Raw genomic sequence first — 19,450 nt, 5'->3', positions numbered from 1 at the left:
AAAAAACGTTGCTGTCGAGTCGATTCTGACTCATAGTGACCCTATAGGACAGAGTAGAACTGCCCCGTAGAGTTTCCAAGGAGCGCCTGGTGGATTTGAACTGCCAACCTTTTGGTTAGCAGCCAAACTCTTAACCACTGTACCACCAGGGTTTCCAGGTCACAAGCAGTGGGAGGCAAAGTCCTGCTCGAATGACTCTTGAGTCTCCTCCGTGGAGGCCAAGAGCTATTTTATGGGGACTTTTATTTGAGCACTCACGGACCTTTATCCCTTAGGGACAGATGGGAGCCACAGTAGGAGCCACGTTGATCTCTTTTGCTGAATTTTTTATCAACCATACTACACTAAGCATTTCAAATTCTTCCCGCTCTTGTAACAACACAGGTACTTTCCCCATTATCAATTAAACTCATTATTCTTAACTCTTTGTTTCCCATAAACTTAAACCATCCCTCAAAACAATTTGCATTACAATATCCAGGACCAATAACATTACCTTCCTAGCAAATCAATCACTTGTGAAGCACTAATTTTATTTATTTATCTATCTTCTATTTATTCACTTATCCATTCGTTCATTTCTGGTTTGACCAAGGTCCCAGGAGAATGTTTAACAGAATGTAGGCAAAGAGTGAAAATGCCTGAAAAATCAAAAACAAAAAAACCCATTGCCATTGAATTGATTCCGACTCATAATGGCACTATAGGACGGAGAAGAACTGCTCCATAGGGTTCCCAAGGCTGAATCTTTCTCCTGCACAGCAGCTGGTGGGTTCAAACCGCCAACCTTTCGGTTAGCAGCCAAGCACTAAACCAGGGCTCCTTCTGCCACCAGGGCTCCTTCTGCCACCAGGGTTCCTTCTGCCTAAGAAATACCTTTTACAAATCCCTCCAAGAATATTAAGGTTTCCCCTCCTTACCACCGCCTGCCCCTTTGCAGCAAGGAGGTACAGATAACGAAGGTGACTGTAATTGCACCTCTCCCTGCCTCTTGCCCCCTGGTGGGGAAAGCTAAAAGACTGAACACATTTTTTGGACTTGTTTCTTGTGAAAATACTCCACCCTACATGCCGGGGACATGTAGGATACAAAACGCATTGTAGACTACAGTGCTATTCAAATCCACGTGTGGAACCACAGTGACGGTCATGAAGAGTCTCCCTCTCTTCCAGCTCCAGAAATCACTACTTTCAGGAACAGTATGCTCTTGCCCTTAGGTTTGCACTGATGTGACAGTGAAGAACAGAAAGGTGGAAGGGGAGGCTTTACTTTGCTGGGTTTGGGAAAATCAGAGTTAGAGTGTTTGAAGTAGTTGGACATAACCTTAGAGACAAGCCAGTCTAACCAACAGGCAATACCTGAAGAAAGGAGACCCAAACAGGTTGGGTGGCTTGCCCTTCTGACTTCTAGTCAGCATTTTCTTCCAGAACCAGGCTGCCCTGCATGAAGGACTGAATATCTTCCATCCAAAACACAGCTAGAAAAACGCCAGTACCGGGAATATCCCTGTATGACCTTGCTTCCAACACCAGAGCCAACGCTGTATACCTTCATAAAAAAAAACAGGAAAAGAAAACCCGCAGCCTTTTCGTAGGTCCATAAAATGGCCATTTTACCTTTCACTTTCTTCCAAAATAAGTTCTTGTTCATTATACCAGGAAAAAAAGAAAAAGACAGAAATAGGGAACCTTCCTAGTTTGGTAAAATCAACTCGAAATAAAGATTCTAAATAATAGATTGTAAGTAGACTTAAAATAAACTTAAACAGCCCCAAGTACAAGTAATACCTCACTATAGGCTACAAGGCTTATTCACGTGTATTCTTCCAATTCAGTCTTACAACAGCCCTGTGGGGTAGGAGGATGGGATCTGCTCTTTCCAATTTATAAGTACAGAACTGAGGCTTAGAGTGGTCAACAATCTGCTCAAAGGCTTGCGCTGAAGTGTCAAAGCCAAGGGCACAGCTGAGTTCTCAGTAAATTCAAGGTGCTTCCCAACAGGTAAGAGAAGTACAAGCACCAGGATCACTGAGTATGTCTGCTTAAAAATGGCCAAATGTGCTTAATTAAGGCAGGGCTTTGAACCGGTTTGTTCCAGCTGGAACCCCTGCCGAGAATTTGAGTTTCTAACAAGTTCCCTGCTGAAAATTTGCATTTCAGCCCCAGATATACTGAATCAGAATCAGATCCCCAGGTAATTCTTATGTATAACTTCCCGGGAACTTGTTAGAAATGCAAATCTTCAGCAGGGGTTTGAACCAGAACAAACCAGTTTGAAGCCCTGCATAAAGGTGACTGGACTGAAGGGACTTTGCACAAAACTGAAAGTCACAAGGAGCATTGGAAAGTACATGATGGCATGTGGCAGTACTTGGGTTTACAGAACCTGTGTTCTTGGTTATTCTGGGACGAGGGGGTGCATTTCTGAGGAATCAGGGGCCCTAAATGGGGAATTAAAAGAAGCCCTAGTGGCACAATGGTTAAACTCTTGGCTACTAACCAAAAGATCAGTAGTTTGAACCCACCAGGCACTCCTTGGAAGAAAAAACCTGGGGATCTGCTCCTGTTAAGATTACAGCCTAGGAAATCCAATGGGGCATTTCAATTCTGTCCTATAGGGTTGTTATTAGTTGGAATCAATTCAATAGCATCCAAGAACAACATATAAGGAAGGAATGTTTCCACAGAATACCCAGGGTGGAACAGCTGGTAGATGGACCAAGAGTTTCCCTGGACTCGGGCTTTCCCACCAGGAGGCCCAGGCTGTTCAAGGGCAATGGCCCTGTGCAAGGACTAGGCTGCCTGGAAGCCTCCTCTGTGGAAGTGAATGTGAAGTCCGGGTCCGAGCCCCCGACGGTGTCCACAGGCTTTCTTCTGACGGCAAACATTTTGCTATCTGGTGTACCCCTTTGGCTTCCTGTGTTCACCCACTTGGAATACTCTTGATCTTTCTTCTTGCCACCTAGTTTTTCGCTATGATAGTCCGAGGATTCGAGCCTTTCTCTCCACTCCCACAGAATGGATAGAGCTCTTATTTCTAATAATCTCTTGGAACAACCCTTGCCTTCTCTCTACCCCTTTACCCTCCACACATATGCACACACACATGCACCTACATGTGAACACACACAGAGCCCACTGCAGAACTGCCTTCCTTAAATATTCTCTAATCATAGACACAAGTGGTAGGTCATGAATGAAGAATCTCTGAGGCCAGGTGGTTGGTGGATATCTGAAACATACTTTGGAAGGCAGCTTGCCCAAAGTCAAAGAGAAAAACAAATTAGTGTTGAGGGCAAAAAGAGGGCACAGCCAACCCCCGGACCCCGCCCCCCCCCAAAAAAAAAAGAGAAAGAGAGAGATTGGAAAACTAGGAAAAGTTGCTAAGATAGGAGAAAGCCAGAGGATTGGTTTATCCCGGAGTAATAGAAATGAAATAGGGCAAACTGGATATTCTTTCCCCAGTATGTTCACTGGGTCCAATGCTTCCCCTAGTGAACCTCTTTTCTATTCCACTCAGCCTCCTTGTAGAGTTCCCAGCTAGCTTATGTAGCAGTTCTGAGCATGAACACAAGGGTTCTTGTCTACTCTGAAGATTTCTTCTTCTTTTAAACAAAAGAAGCTGTATCTTTAGCAACCAGCCCGAGGCACAAATGTTACAAATTTTCAGAAACTCTTATCAGAGGTATCAAAATGTCTTGCTTAAAATATTAAGACAAAATACCTCATCTTAAAAGAAAAAATGTCATGTTAATATGAAATATGAATCTCCCAATGTCTCAAAGGTTAAATGCATTACCATAAGCCTCTGTACTTGGAACTTGGGACTTGTAATCAGGAGGCCCCTGGCTTTCATGGTTCATATTGAAGGATAAGATTACATCCAGAGTTGAAGTCTCACAGACTACTATCAACACCTAGAGTTATCTTTAGATATCAACAAGTTGGATCACAGATCAAGAAGAAAGTTTGCCATAAAAGTTCTCTTGATGACCACATAACCATGGGTAACAAATGCTAGATATCAGCTGTTTGACTCAATCAGACAAATAATATGGGAAGAGGAAGGGAAAGGAAGAGGGGAGAAAGAGCTAACACTTTGAGTGCCTACTAAGTGGCAGATGATATCCTTTTATTTCTTATTTTATCTTTCCAATAACATGAGACAGCTTGGGGAGGTTAAATTAATTCTCCAGAGTCATAAAGCTGCTCAATGGCAGGTCTGACTTGAGAGCTTCCACCTCTGTGTGACATGATCCAGCCATATTGCTGTCCCTGTGGTCAGGGTACCTGTGGCCCCACATGATTTCTATCCTAAGATATTTAAAAATAGGAACTTCTTCCCTCCACATATCCCACCACATCAGGGAGGCCTCAGCCAATACTCCCATGGAAGCCAGGTCTGCTGGCTTTTTTTGAGAAAAGGGATGTGAAATAAGATGAGAAGGTAAGACACTCAGAAACAAGTCCTTTTCCCAAAGTTACAGAGAAAAGAAAATTCCCGCTGGGGTTAGGAATGAGACCCAAGGGCTACTTCTGGATGCCTGGCAACTTCACCTGGTACTTCACTGCTTATTTAACCAAAAATCTAAGTGTTGGATGGAACTTTATCAAATCTATCTCCTAAAGAGACTAAACCAATATAAAAATTTTCCAGATCCGTGAATGAAATTTCTATTGGTTAAGAAGCAGCTTGGCAACCCTCCTCACTCCAAGTACAAATTCCTGGATTTTCAGTTCTTTTCCAGCTCCAGGCTCACTTCTTAACTGGGCAGCATCATTCTAGGCTCATTCTGGGTATAAGCCACCACAATCCCCGTCTTCTCTCCATTTCTACAGGAGGGCGACGATAAGTGTCGTCCATGGCCCCCTCGCTTCTTGCTACAGTCTTCACATATATGTGGCCTTCTTCTGTCCCCATTACATCATCATGTGTGGGTGACCGCCGAGGATTCTTGAGGAAAAAAAAAAAATGTTGGTTTTAAAAAATATAGCAGAGACTTCTGCTTCCATCCAAGATGGTATAACAGCAACCAGACAAAATATAAAACTATGGTTTTCAAAACACTGGAATTCAGGCAAGGAAGGCAAGTGATCCTTGTGAGACAAAAAATAAATGAAGAGAGGCCTACAATTGCCTGAGCTTACTGCCTTGAGAGAGTTTTCAGGCAGCAGTGAATGGATGGGGAACCCAAGCAGAACCAGCAGATTCGCTGAGTTGTGGAGATGGAGATGTTAAGACCAAACGAGCTAAAGTTCACAGGGTAAAGCACTGGAGAAGAGATACCTGGACGTAGAAACAACTCCAAAGATGCGCATGCATCAAGGAGACTACCTGAGACGGAGCTACTAATCATTTGGTAAGGGATATTCTCTTACTTGGTAATGATCTTTGCTCTGAAATCTACTTTGTCTGATATTAATATAGCTACTAAAGCTTCATTTTGTTCAGTGTTGCCATAGTATCTCTTTTCCATCCTTTTACTTCTAATCTATTTGTGTCTTCATATTTAAAATAAGTTTTTTTATAGGCAGCTTTTTTATCCAATATGGCAATCTCGGCCTTTTAACTGAGGTACTTGGGCTATTTACATTTAATATGATTATTGATATTTGTAATTATTGTTGTTAGTTGCTGTTGAGTCAATTCTGACTCATGGAGATCCCATGTGTGCAGAATAGAACTGCTCAAGGTTTTAAGGCTGTGACCTCTTGGAAGCAGCTTGCCAGACCTGTCTCTTGACATGCCTCTGGATGTATTTGAACCACCAACCTTTTAGCTAGTAGTTAAGTGCTTAAGCGTGTATACCACCAAAGGACTCCTGATCATTGATATGGTGGGGATTAAATATATCATCTTGTCATTTGTTTTCTATTTATTCCATCTGATATTGTTACTTTTTAAATCTTTTATTTATTTGTCTTCTTTTATGCCTTGGCTTTTCTTACCTCTTTGTTCTTCTATATAGGTTTTAGCCTTCTAAATTCCATGAAAAATATCCTTTGGAATTTATATTGGAATTACATTTATTATATAGGACGATTTGGAATTGCTTGGCATCTTTATGCTGTTGAGTCTTCTATCCAGGAGTATAGTATATAATTGCTATTATTTAGGTCTTATTTAATCTCTTTTACTAAAGTTCTATTATTCTCCGTAAAGAGATTACATATTTTTGTTAGATTTTTTCATTACCACTGTGTATATTTTATTGCCATTGCAAAATGGTATTTTTTTTTTTTTTAATAATAACTTTTATTAAGCTTCAAGTGAACGTTTACAAATCCAATCAGTCTGTCACATATAAGTTTACATACATCTCACTCCCTACTCCCACTTACTCTCCCCGTCTTGAGTCAGCCCTTTCAGTCTCTCCTTTCTTGACAATTTTGCCGGCTTCCCTCTCTCTCTATCCTCCCATCCCCCCTCCAGGCAAGAGTTGCCAACACAATCTCAAGTGTCCACCTGATATAATTAGCTCACTCTTCATCAGCATCTCTCTCCCACCCGCTGACCAGTCCCTTTCATTTCTGATGAGTTGTCTTCGGGGATGGTTCCTGTCCTGTGTCAACAGAAGGTCTGGGGAGCATGGCCGCCGGGATTCCTCCAGTCTCAGTCAGACCATTAAGTTTGGTCTTCTTATGAGAATTTGGGGTCTGCATCCCACTGATCTCCTGCTCCCTCAGGGGTCCTCTGCTGAGCTCCCTGTCAGGGCAGACATCGATTGTGGCCGGGCACCAACTAGTTCTTCTGGTATCAGGATGATGTAGGTCTCTGGTTCATGTGGCCCTTTCTGTCTCTTGGGCTCTTAGTTGTCATGTGGGCTTGGTGTTCTTCATTTTCCTTTGCTCCAGGTGGGTTGAGACCAATTGCTGCATCTTAGATGGCTGCTTGTTAGCATTTAAGACCCCAGACGCCATATTTCAAAGTGGGATGCAGAATGATTTCATAATAGAATTATTTTGCCAATTGACTTAGAAGTCCCCGCAAACCATGTTCCCCAGACCCCCGCGCTTGCTCCGCTGACCTTTGAAGCATTCATTTTATCCCGGAAACTTCTTTGCTTTTGGTCCAGTCCAATTGAGCTGACCTTCCATGTATTGAGTGTTGACTTTCCCTTCACCTAAAGCAGTTCTTATCTACTGATTAATCAATAAAACACCCTCTCCCACCCTCCCTCCCTCGTAACCACAAAAGTATGTGTTCTTCTCAGGTTTACTATTTCTCAAGATCTTATAATAGTGGTCTTATACAATATTTGTCCTTTTGCCTCTGACTCATTTCGCTCAGCATAATGCCTTCCAGGTTCCTCCATGTTATGAAATGTTTCAGAGATTCGTCACTGTTCTTTATCGATGCGTAGTATTCCATTGTGTGAATATACCACAATTTATTTACCCATTCATCCGTTGATGGACACCTTGGTTGCTTCCAACTTTTTGCTATTGTAAACAGAGCTGCAATAAACATGGGTGTGCATATATCTGTTTGTATGAAGGCTCTTGTATCTCTAGGGTATATTCCTAGGAGTGGGATTTCTGGGTTGTATGGTAGTTCTATTTCTAACTGTTTAAGATAACGCCAGATAGATTTCCAAAGTGGTTGTACCATTTTACATTCCCACCAGCAGTGTATGAGAGTTCCAATCTCTCCGCAGCCTCTCCAACATTTATTATTTTGTGTTTTTTGGATTAATGCCAGCCTTGCTGGTGTGAGATGGAATCTCATCGTAGTTTTAATTTGCATTTCTCTAATGGCTAATGATCGAGAGCATTTTCTCATGTATCTGTTGGCTGCCTGAATATCTTCTTTAGAGAAATGTGTGTTCATATCCTTTGCCCACTTCTTGATTGGGTTGTTTGTCTTTTTGTGGTTGAGTTTTGCCAGAATCATGTAGATTTTAGAGATCAGGCGCTGGTCGGAGATGTCATAGCTGAAAATTCTTTCCCAATCTGTAGGTGGTCTTTTTACTCTTTTGGTGAAGTCTTTAGATGAGCATAGGTGTTTGATTTTTAGGAGTTCCCAGTTATCGGGTTTCTCTTCATCATTTTTGGTAATGTTTTGTATTCTGTTTATACCTTGTATTAGGGCTCCTAGGGTTGTCCCAATTTTTTCTTCCATGATCTTTATCGTTTTAGTCTTTATGTTTAGGTCTTTGATCCACTTGGAGTTAGTTTTTGTGCATGGTGTGAGGTATGGGTCCTGTTTCATTTTTTTGCAAATGGATATCCAGTTATGCCAGCACCATTTGTTAAAAAGGCTATCTTTTCCCCAGTTAATTGACACTGGTCCTTTGTCAAATATCAGCTGCTCATACGTGGATGGATCTATGTCTGGGTTCTCAATTCTGTTCCATTGGTCTATGTGTCTGTTGTTGTACCAATACCAGGCTGTTTTGACTACTGTGGCTGTATAATAGGTTCTGAAGTCAGGTAAGGGCAAAATGGTATTTTTTAGAGCTAATTTTTCTAGTTGATTTTTGTGGATATTTAGAAATACAAATTACTTTTATGCATTGATTTTGCATCCAGTAAGCTTGTTAAAATCTCTTGTTAATTCCAATAATTTATCTGTAGATTACTTGCTTTTTCTTTGTAGACATATCATCTTCATATAATAATAGTTCTTCCTCCTTTCCAGTCTTATACTTTCTATTTCTGTTTATTAGCCCATTGCATTTATTATCCTATTGCATTGAAATACAACCAGAATGCTCCTTAGAGGCAAGGATGGTCAGACTACGACCCACATACTTTGGACATGTTGTCAGGAGGGATCAGTCCCTGGGGAAGGACATCATGCTTGGTAAAGTAGAGGGTCACTAGAAATGATGGGGTCACAGCACTCGACGGTGACCATAATTAAAATCAGTGGTTCTTAAATGTGGATGCATATTAGAATCATCAGGGAGCTTTAAAAACAAAACAAAGTAGAGGATCAGCAAAAAAGAAGACCTTCAGTGAGATGGATTGACGAAGTGGCTGCAACAATGACTTAAGCATAACAACGATTGTGAGGATGGTGCAGGACCGGGCAGTGGTTTGTTCTGTTGTACATAGGGTCACTACGAGTCGGAACCGACTTGATGGCACCTGACAACAACAATCGCATTGACTAGGACCTTAAGTACAATATCGAATAGAAGTGTTGTGAGCGAGTATCCTAGTTTTGTTTCCGATGTTAAAAGAGAATGCTTTCAATGTTTTACCGTAGGTATGATATTTGCTGCAGTTTTTTTTAAGATATCCTCTTTCAAGTTAAGGATGTTCTTGTTGTATTTTTGGTTTGCTAAGAGTTCATATCACAAATGGCTGTTGAAATTTTTTTGAACACTCTTCTATTAACATGGTCACATGATTTTTCTCTTTTAATTCGTCAGTGAAATAAATTACATTAATTGGTTTTCCAATATTAAATCAACCTTGCAATCCTGTTCAGTCAACAAAAACCCACTGAGAACCTTCTTTGTGCTTGAACTTCACTTGGTAGTCTCTTTCCACATGTGTTCAGAGAATCCTTTTCATGTAAAGGCTTTAGAACTCTTACATTGTTTACTGTATACATGGTATTTAGAGATTAGAACTTAGAGTTCTTACCTCAGATATCTTGGGGTTGTCAAAGATGTCTGAAATTTCACACGGTCTCTCATGTTCCTAAATTGGTACCCAAACAAAGAAGAAATGAAGGGTCACAGCATTTGACCATGACCATAATTAAAATCAGTGATTCTTAAATGTGGTTGCATATTAGAATCATCAGGGAGTTTAAAAGTGAACAAACAAATAGATTATAACTCCCCCTCCACCCCCATCAAAAACAAAAACAAGAAACTAATGTGAGTTACTCTGAAAATAATCCAAAATTGAAAGTGTGAAGGAGAGGGTGGGAGTAGAGATGAAACAATTTTGTCCATGAGTTGATAATTGAGTTCGTTATGCTATCCTCTCTACTTTTGTATATGTTTAAAATTCTCCATACTAAAAACTTTTATAAAAGACCAATGTCACAGGTCTATCATCATCCAGAGATTCTGATTTAATTGGTTTTGCCACTTTTTTTTTTTTAGCCTCCTAGATGATTTTAAAGCACACTGAGGAGTTGAGATATCTTACTTAAATAATACCACCAACCACCACAATACTTTTTAGTGTTTTTAAAGTCTGTAGCTTGTCAAACATCTTTACATTCATCATCTCATTTCCTTCTTACGACTCTGTCTACTTGTAAAATAAAGACGGCAATTTTATGACTTCTGTTTTGGAGGTGAACTAACTGAGGATCAGAAAAGGTTAAGTCACTTGCCCAGGACCACGTAACTCATAAAGTGGCAGAGCCGGGATTAGATCCTAGGTTTTCTGTCTTCCCATTAATGCTTACAGTATGAGAACAACCATGAATGTTCATAAATAAAGAATAGGATTAGAATACAGAGTCCACACGACACATTTGTGTCATAACCACAGAACCTTGATGGATATTTCTCTGTGTGGCCTTTGAACTCTGGGTAGAGCCCTCATAGCAAGCTGACATTTGGGGGATAGGTAGCTTGTCTTGTGACCTATGTGTGTTCAGATGTGGAAAAGGGCAGATATAAGTAGAGTCACTTACTTCTGGACATAACCCTACCATAGGTACCTGAGCGCCTTTTTGTTCCCTATCTTTCCTAAGATTGTCTCAATCCTTTCTGTGAAGTTTGTGCCCTTCTCTTTCTCAATTTTAGAAAAGACTGTATAGACATGAGTTTGCCATGGCAACAAACACCCCTTTCCACTTCTACTCTTTGCCACCTTCCTTGTTGCCACAGATTTCTTCAGGTGCCCTGTGGGTTGTACTGACAGATCATCTCTGCCTATTGTGTAATATCTTGAGTCTAAGATAGAAACCTAGGCACAGAAACTTCCACCATCTTGTCCTCAGGAAACAGACTTGGGTCCTGGATTTTAACACTAAGTTCACCAAAATACTGATTTCTGCTGACATGATCAGAACCAAAGAAGCTGGCAGTTACCTCGATGGAGTCATTGCTTCTTCTTCTTCTTTGAATCAAGGTCAATAATAAAGCCACCAGCAGGGCTGTGGCCGCCAGGGATGGAATGCCTGCTGCCAACCCAACAGAAGACTTGCAGTCCTGAGAGAGAGAGAAACATAGAGTCAAAGGATGCCCAGGTTCTCCGGAAATAAAGGAAAAGTTTGATAGATCAAAAATAAAAACAAAAAACCTGCATAGACCCTAAATGTCATGTACAAAATCAAAAGCATAATGAACTACTGTGAAAAAAAGTTTGTGACAAATGGCTTATTTCATAGTTTAAATCAATTAGAAAATGACAATAATTCAACAGAAAAATGGGCAAAGGATATGATAGGCAATTCCTTGGAGAAGAAGCACAAATTTGTAATTAATATGGGAAAAGCTGCTAAGCCTCCTTGCTGATACATAACCGAAAGCAACATAAGAGATCATTTCACCTGTCAGTTTAGCATCAAGTAAAAGGTTTTATAATATCCCACACCATTTTGATGAGAATCATTTGTATTTATTTACACAACATATTAACTAGTTAATTTTCAAATTCCTGTTTTGCTCTCAGTGGAAATAACCATCCTTGCAGCCACAAACATTTTCAGATTTGCAGATCGCCCAGAAGTAACAAAGATAATCTGCAGAATGCCTATAAATCTACAATTCTCATTTAATGCCAGAGTCTTTTTCCCTTTGGTGGGGATGATATTATGGAAGAATAACATATATAGAGAAATGTATAAACTTAAAATTATATCCTTTTGACTTGGTGACTTTTTATATGATGAACACACCTATGTCACCAGCACCCAAATCAAGAAACAGAGCATTGCCAGCACCCCAGGGGCCCCATCATACTCCCTTCCAGTCACCCCAAGTACAACCACTATCCTGATTTCCATCACCATATATTAGTTTTGTCTGTTCTTGAACTTGATGTTGGTGCATATGTAAAGTATATACTTTTTTGCATCTGGCTCTTCTGCTCAACTATGTGAAATTCATTGGTATTTTTGAGCATTCTCAAAAACATTTTTTAAACCTCTTTTTATTGTGATAAATATATGTAACAAAAAATATATCATTTTAACCATTTTAAAATGTACAGTTCAGTGGCATGAATTATATTCACAATGTTTACAACCACCACCACTGTCTATTTCTGAGTTTTTTTATCATCCCAAACCCAATAAGCCCTTAGGCAACAACTCTACATTTCACTGTCCCCCCCCCCGCAGACTCTGGTAACCACTAACAACCTTTTGTCTCTATGCATTTGACTGTTCTAGAAATTTCATATAAGTGAGATCATACAATATTTACCCTTTTGTGTCTGGCTTATTTCACTCAACATTATGTTTTTATGGCTCATCTATTTTTTTTTATGCCTTAGTATGTATCAGAACTTCATTCATCCTTATGGCTGAATAATATGCCATTGTATGGGTATACCCCATTTTGTTTATCCATCCGTCTGTTGATGAACACTTGAGTTGTTTCCACCCTTTGGCTATCGTAACGCTGCTATGAACCTTGGTGTGCATGTATCTGTTTGAGTTCCTGCTTTCAATTCTTTTGGGTATATACCTACGGGTGGAATTGCTGGGTCATATGAAGCCCAGGAAGTGTTTCATTCTGTCGTACATAGTGTCTCCATGAGCTGGAACTGACTCAATGGCACCTTTCAACAACAATAATGAAGCCCTGGTGGTGCAGTGGTTAAGAGCTTGGCTGCTAGTCAAAAGGCCAGCAGTTCATACCCACCAGCAGCTCCTTGGAAACCCTATGGAGCAGCCCTACTCTGTCCTGTAGGGTCACTATGAGTCGGAATCAACTCGATGGCAATAAGTGTGGCTTTTTTCTTTATGGTAATTCTATGTTTAACTTTTTGAAGAACCTCCACACTCTCCTCTTTTGAGGTGAGTTGTTGAGGCAGGTCCTGTTGCCAGGAACATACCAAATTTTCTCTGATCCTCAGAACAAATGCATGACATGGCTAAAGCGTTATTATCCCCATGCTGTAAATAAGGAAGCTCTGGTGGCGCAGTGGTTAAAGCGATCGACTGCCAAGCAAAAGGTCAGCGGTTCCATGGAAGAAAGATGCGGCAGTCTGCTTCCGTAGAGATTTACAGCCTTGGAAACCTCATGGGGTTGCTATGAGTCGGAATTGACTCAAAACCATGGCTCTGTAATTTAATTGTTGTACTTACTGCTTCTTTCCCACCTGTAACAACTGGGGAGGCAGTCTGCAGAAAAAGAACATACGTCTTAAGAAAAAAGAAATTTATAACTACATGTTATAAAAGATAGTCTGTACAAGGTTCAGCTGTAGTGTCTCAAGTTCACCCCTTTGCTGAGCTTTCTGTTTAAAAAAAAAAAATTGCCAAATAGAACCTTACTTTGTTGCGTCCCAGGTGAGAACTGGAATGAAATTTGAATACAAGGATAAAGAATTCAGAAATTCAAGTAGCGTCTTCATTATTCAACCTTGGGTTTGCCATAACACATTTTGTAACACCAAAAGGCTTTCTCCTGCCTCTAGTCCCCACCCTTGCAGCACACGCTGAGCTCAAAAGGGAAAAAAATGTGAAAACTGGTGGAAGCAAGGCTCTTAAAGGAAGCCTTATTTGTTTTCAAATGTGTAATGAAGCAAATGGTTTTGAGGGTGTCTGAGGTTGTGAATCATCTGTGATGGTAGTGATAATTTCACATTGAATGAATACGTTACACATTTCTGGCTCACATCTCCACTCAAGGAGCACCATTGGACTTCATCCATTTATGTGGTATTTTAGGTAAGAGCCTTGCCTTGAATCATAAATCTCAAGGAACAAAGTTCTACTTTGTTAGCAACTAACTCATGGAAATTACATTAACTGGCAGAGCGTGAGGTTAAGAGAGCGGGCCCTGGGCCCATTCAGTTCATCCTGTTTGAATAATCATGTAACTAACTGATTAGAAAGATTTGAAAGAGTCAAACCCACTGAATATCTGGACCAGGAAACTGTCCAGCTCAATCATAGTAGCACTAAACCCATTAAAAAACCAAACCTGTTGTGGTCAATTGCAACTCATAGTGACTCTACATGACAGGGTAGAACTGCCCCATAAAGTATCGAAGGAGAGCCTGGTGGATTCGAACTGCTGACATTTTGGCTAACAGCCATAGTTCTTAACCACTACACCACCAGGATTTCCACTACTGGTCAGAAAACAGCCCTAGGTCTTGTGTTATCTCCACACACAGGACAGCAGAAGATGAAGATCAAGTATGGGTTGAGACTGTATGCCACCTACAACTAAAAGTCTCTATTTTGACTTGCAACTAAATGTCATAATCAAGAGCCATAAAATACTTATTTTTTGTTGACCTAATAATCTCCCTTCTAGACTATATGCTAAGGAAATAATCTTAAATGCAGGTAAGGGTTTATGTATAATGATGTTTACCACAAAATTATCTGTAATTGTAATTAATCAACTGAAGGAATAACCCACTTGGAGCAATATCTTATGACCATCCTCTGTTGTATTTATGAAGACTGATATATATAATGGAAATTATATGTGGAATAAAAGCACAATTGTAAAAGACCAAAAAAAGTTAAACTTTATGTAAAGTCAAAAAGGACTGGAATAGGTTACACCAAAATATTTTCTGCTGATGGAAATTTAGGTGCTTTTCCTACTATTTTCCTCGTTTCCCATAATGTGTACTTATAATTTTTATAATTAAAAAAAAATCAGCACTCCCAACTATTGATAAATTATTTTGAAAAGCTGTATAACTTATCATTGTACAGTAAGTTGATGGCATGGAAGTTCTAGAAGTCCAGCATAAATTCTGCATTGGCCTTCCCTGACTTGCCTGGTATGTGGGTGACTGATATACTTACCATGTTAGCCGGCAGGGTGAAGTTGAGGGAAAAACTCTGGAAGAGAGAAGAAAACATTAAAGGTCCTAGGGATGGTCAGTCTGGCTTGTGACCCCTCCTCCCTCAAACTTCACTGACACTGGTTGGCACTTAGAGAATTTATTGATTCTGAAAGCTTAGTCAGCCCTAGTCTCCATTACCAATCTTGGACCAAAAGTGTTGGGGTTTGGGACAAGGGACAGAGGAGCCTGAGGTAATGAGTTCCTTCTTTAGCATCTCTTCCCACTCCCCAAGTCTTCAAGCAGGGACAGATTAAAGGGCCAGCCAGTGGGGTTCTTGCCTGATCCACAAAAACATAGATTGAAATTCAGCAAAGTGGGGAAATGTGTTTTTTCCAGGACTCCTTTCAGGGAGAAAACTGCATGTATAAGGTTAGAAGTACTTTGACACTTCCTGCCCCAAGCAGGAAGACCCTCTAAGGGGCACACTCCAACAAGAACACTGAATCACCTTCTGAGAGGACTTAGACTAGTAAAGACAAGGCTCCCATTTTAGCTGAACCTGATGCAGAGGTTCTGGACTGAAGATGAACTGAATCAACAAGGACAGACTAACCCTTCCCTCACTCAGCACGTAGTCTTCCCATTGCCATCAAGTTGATTCCAACTCATAGTGCCTCTAGAGGACAGAGTAGAACTGCCCCATAGGGTTTCCAAGGCTGTAATCTTTATGGAAGCAGACTTCCACATCTTTCTCCCAAGGGGTGACTGCTGGGTTCAAACCTCTGATCTTTTGGTTACCAGCTGAGCGCTTTAACCACTGTGCCACCGGGGCTTCTTCCACCCAGTCTTACCTCTCCCTAAATATGGAATTGCTATTTAAAGATCATGAGCAAAATGAGACACCAAATTGTTAGCCTGTCCAGGTGCCGTTTATCAGTAACAGGCCTTGCCCAAGGCCTCCCATTGGCTCCTTCCTCCTCCTGTCTCCATCCCCTGTCACTCCAGTTTGGGCTGGTTCTTCACCAAGTCCCTTCCCTGCCTGGATGGGAACAATGGGTGGAATCCGCTCTAACTCAGCTGGTGATACTTTCTGTTCCTCATGTCCCTGGGCTGAAGTGGTCTTGTTTCTACTTTCTGGACTCACACCACCCTGTGTCCAGCATCCCTTGATTAATAGTCCCCTGGGTGTGCCCCCAATCAGCTCCAGCCTTCCTGACCCCCAGGGCTTGGCCTGCACTGTACCTGCTGATCTTCGCAAAGGCCCCCAGGACCAGGCTCTATCATTCTAGAAGCAATGTATTTGCTAAATTTTTAGATTAGATGTTATCCAACAATAGGAATATCAAATAATATGAAGGGTTAAAAACCCAAAAGAATCATAAATTTTAGACCTGAAGTGCCTCAGAGAACATCTACCTCAAAACCTTCATTTTATAAAAGACCCAGGAGCTCATCAGAAATTGCCTCATGAATAAATGAGAACAGCTATGGTCTCTATCTCTTAAAACAGGCCAAATGAGCTCTGTCCCTGTGATTCAAACCTAACTTGAAACAAGGTTCTAGAGGAGATAGTCCCAATATATGCAAGATTACTAAAATGTCTACTTTAGCTAGTTCACTAGTAGGTTGGAGTTCAGATGGATTAATAATGGGAAAATATTTTGTAAACCAAAAGTGTTTTAAGAACCTATGATGTATTCTCCACCCACCACCACGTTCCCCACCACCCCGCCCAATCCCAAAGATTATGTGCTTCAACCAAGATGGCCCTATCCAGCTAGCATGCTATAATGGTGATTTTGCTTATTTCTCTCTCTCTCTCTCTCAACAACAGGGTGCCCTCACGTTATAGAGGAGGAAACCAAGGCTCGAGAATGTGACCAGGTTGCCAAAGTTCATATGACTAGTTAGCTGTCACCGGAACCCAGATCTTCTGGTGGCAGGCCTCTTTCCACTGCCCCACAAAGCTTCCACACAACTCCTATAGCTTCTACAGACTAGGTGGAGCCCTCAGGCTCACAGAACTATGCACCTTTTTTTTTTTTTAGGACAATGCTAGAGTGAGTGGGACATCTGGGATACCTTAGGTCAGAGTCTTTTTGCTCAAGGGACCTAACCACTGCCCTTCATGCTAACCCCAGCCAAGCCCACAGGTGCTGCGGGGACACTTGATGGTCACTGCATTGAGTAACACAGCTGCCCAGAGCCTTATCTCATCAGAGAGCACTGGGTACTGATGTCAGCAGGCTCCAGACAAAGCTTCCTTTGGGAGGGACAACAGAGGAGGGGAGCAGCAACAAGCAGGCAATTCCATGCACTATTTATCAACATTTGGATGACAAATATTTTGGCTAATTTCAGAAAGATATTCATGTTTTGTAGAAACACAGTACATTGATCTCATGGGGAGGAAAACATTGTGCAGATTTGGGTAGAGAAGAATCTAATGAAGCACCCTTTAAAGAAGCAGCTAGGTGGAGTAAGGAACCCCCAGCTTTGGAGTCACCTTATTTGAATCTGAGTCCAGACTCAGCCACATAGCAGGTGTGTGGCCTTTGATGAGCCACTCAGTCTCGCTGGTCTCTATTTCCTTACAGTAGATCTACTCTCCCAGGCTCAGTTTTCCCATCCCCCAAATGGGGAACTATCTTGCCCACCTCACAAGATAAACCCAAAAGAGATAGTGTCTGTGGCAGCTTCTTCCAAACTGTGAAATACTCCAGGGATAACCTGGTACGATTGTCTTCATGGCCTGTTAGTACAGAGCGAGGCATCAGGAAACCGCCTGGCAAATTCTTGTCAAATGGAATTGCATGCATGGATTAGCAGTATTTAAAGTACCAGAATTTGACACAATATACTGTTGCTAAGGAGCCCTAGTGGCACAGCAGTTGTGCACTCGGCTGCTAACCAAAACGTTGGCAGTTCAAACCCACCAGCTGCTCTGAGTGAGAAAAATGTCTGTCTGCGTTTGTAAAGATTACAGTCTTGGAAATCCTATGGGGGAAGTTTTACTCTGTCTTATAGGGTTGGTATGAGTTGTAATCAACTTGAAGGCAACAGGTTACACTTACTGCTAAAACGAGTCCAAGCACTATGTAATATCATCATAACAGTTCTGTAGGCACTTAGGATCTCAGTGGCTGAGTGTCACTTTGCTATGAGCGTGCTGTTTGTGAGGAGAAGGAAGGAGAGATGAGGAATAATAACTCACTGTTACTAAGTGTGTACTGTCTATCAGGCACTGTACTAATAACATCTCTATGAAGTGAGTGCTTTTGTCCCTACACCATAGATCTGTGGAAACTGAGTCCGAGATAGGTTTCCGAAGGTCACCAGCTGTTGGATTAGATCACAGATCTTCCTAACTCCAAGCCCTAAATTCAACTCCTTTTAATAATCCCTTTAATAAAAGAATCACAGAAACCTCTTCTGCTTTTACTTCTAATTTAGAAAACGTTGCTTCATTTAGTTATAAGCAAATATGTACCACAAGTCAAAAAGAAAAAGAAATTTATGAAGATCATATTTCTGATAATGTAGCAAAAGGCAGACTGAGCAAAAGAGAAACATAAAGTCATTGATCGGTCCCATCGCTTTGACTAGGAAATGCATGGAGCTGAAACAGTTACTCTGCACACTTGTATGTGGGGTTTTAGAAACAAAATAAAATAAAAGATGAGACTGGAAAAGATGAGATTAGATTTTAAAAAAATGATTAGTGTTTTACACATAGAAAAATACTTAAAAACCATGTCCTTTGACCTCATTGTACTGAGGGTCTGGTACATTGGGTTAGGAGATGTACAGATACATTGAATTAGGAGATGTACAGATACGTTGAATTAGGAGACATGAGCTTTAAAAACCCGGGAACTGTCTTACAGAGGGAGATCAGGGTTAGGCTGAGAAAAGACTTTAGCTCTTACTCACCATTTCTGACAGCCTCCCAAACGCCTTCTCCAAATACTGCCCTTCGTGAGTTTAAGCTCCTTTCTCACTGGTGCTACTGGCGTGTGTCTCACATTTGTAGGAACTTACAACTGGGAGAGCAAGGGCAGCAGGGTGAGGAGTGGCTCCAACATAGCTCACTGGTTGGAGAGCCCCTGACAAGCCATTTATGGTCAGGGGAGTAGCCAAGTCCTTGGGCCATCCCTCAGGAAAGATGTTCTCTGTTCCCTGGTCACGGTGTAGTATGTGTCATTCACTCTTTGCTTTCATTTTCTGTCCTTCTTACTTTTCAGGTCCCTTCCTTGGAACACCTCAGTTTTAGCAATGAACCCCCAGCTGGTCTGAGAGCTTGGAGGCTTCTGCAGCCAACCACTCTCTAGAAACAATGGCTTACACAGGGCTGTGGCTGGCAGCTCCATCTCCAGCTGACAGGCATCTGTCATTTACCTCTTCCTTGGTGATGACGCAGTCAACACCTTACCAGCATCAATGCAGAGAATGCCTGGAAGATGGACATTGGAGCCTGTTGTGTTTTTGAGACAGGGCTGTAGCTGCCACAATAAACATACTTGCTAATCATCGAGCTGCCTAGTGGTGAG

At 41.3% G+C, this 19,450-nt stretch overlaps 1 protein-coding gene across 1 annotated transcript; it reads right to left on the bottom strand.

Moving 5' to 3' along the window:
- Positions 1-4,035: 4,035 nt before the first annotated feature.
- Positions 4,036-19,368, bottom strand: OPALIN (oligodendrocytic myelin paranodal and inner loop protein). Its single transcript, XM_010589315.2, has 6 exons — positions 19,333-19,368; positions 14,920-14,955; positions 13,234-13,269; positions 11,009-11,128; positions 9,597-9,653; positions 4,036-4,953 (listed from the first exon to the last, which is right to left on the bottom strand). Exons 1-6 carry the CDS (start codon positions 19,366-19,368, stop codon positions 4,777-4,779), a joined length of 462 nt encoding a protein of 153 aa, XP_010587617.1. The 3' UTR covers positions 4,036-4,776.
- Positions 19,369-19,450: the final 82 nt, after the last annotated feature.

The sequence above is a fragment of the Loxodonta africana genome, chromosome 16 (assembly GCF_030014295.1).
Source record: "Loxodonta africana isolate mLoxAfr1 chromosome 16, mLoxAfr1.hap2, whole genome shotgun sequence".
Classification (NCBI taxonomy): Eukaryota; Metazoa; Chordata; class Mammalia; order Proboscidea; family Elephantidae; genus Loxodonta; species Loxodonta africana.
Note: the sequence above shows the minus strand (reverse complement) of the source record. Positions and strands in the feature narration are given on the sequence as shown.

Coding starts and splice junctions, on each gene's coding strand:
- OPALIN (XM_010589315.2), bottom strand. CDS start 19,368: ATGTCCATCTTCCAGGCATTCTCTGCATTGATGCTG. Junction 11,129..13,233: donor TTACAGGTGGGAAAGAAGCA/GTAAGTACAACA, acceptor TCTCTCTCTCAG/GACTGCAAGTCTTCTGTTGG. Junction 4,954..9,596: donor ACAACCCCAAGATATCTGAG/GTAAGAACTCTA, acceptor TTTTTCCTCAAG/AATCCTCGGCGGTCACCCAC.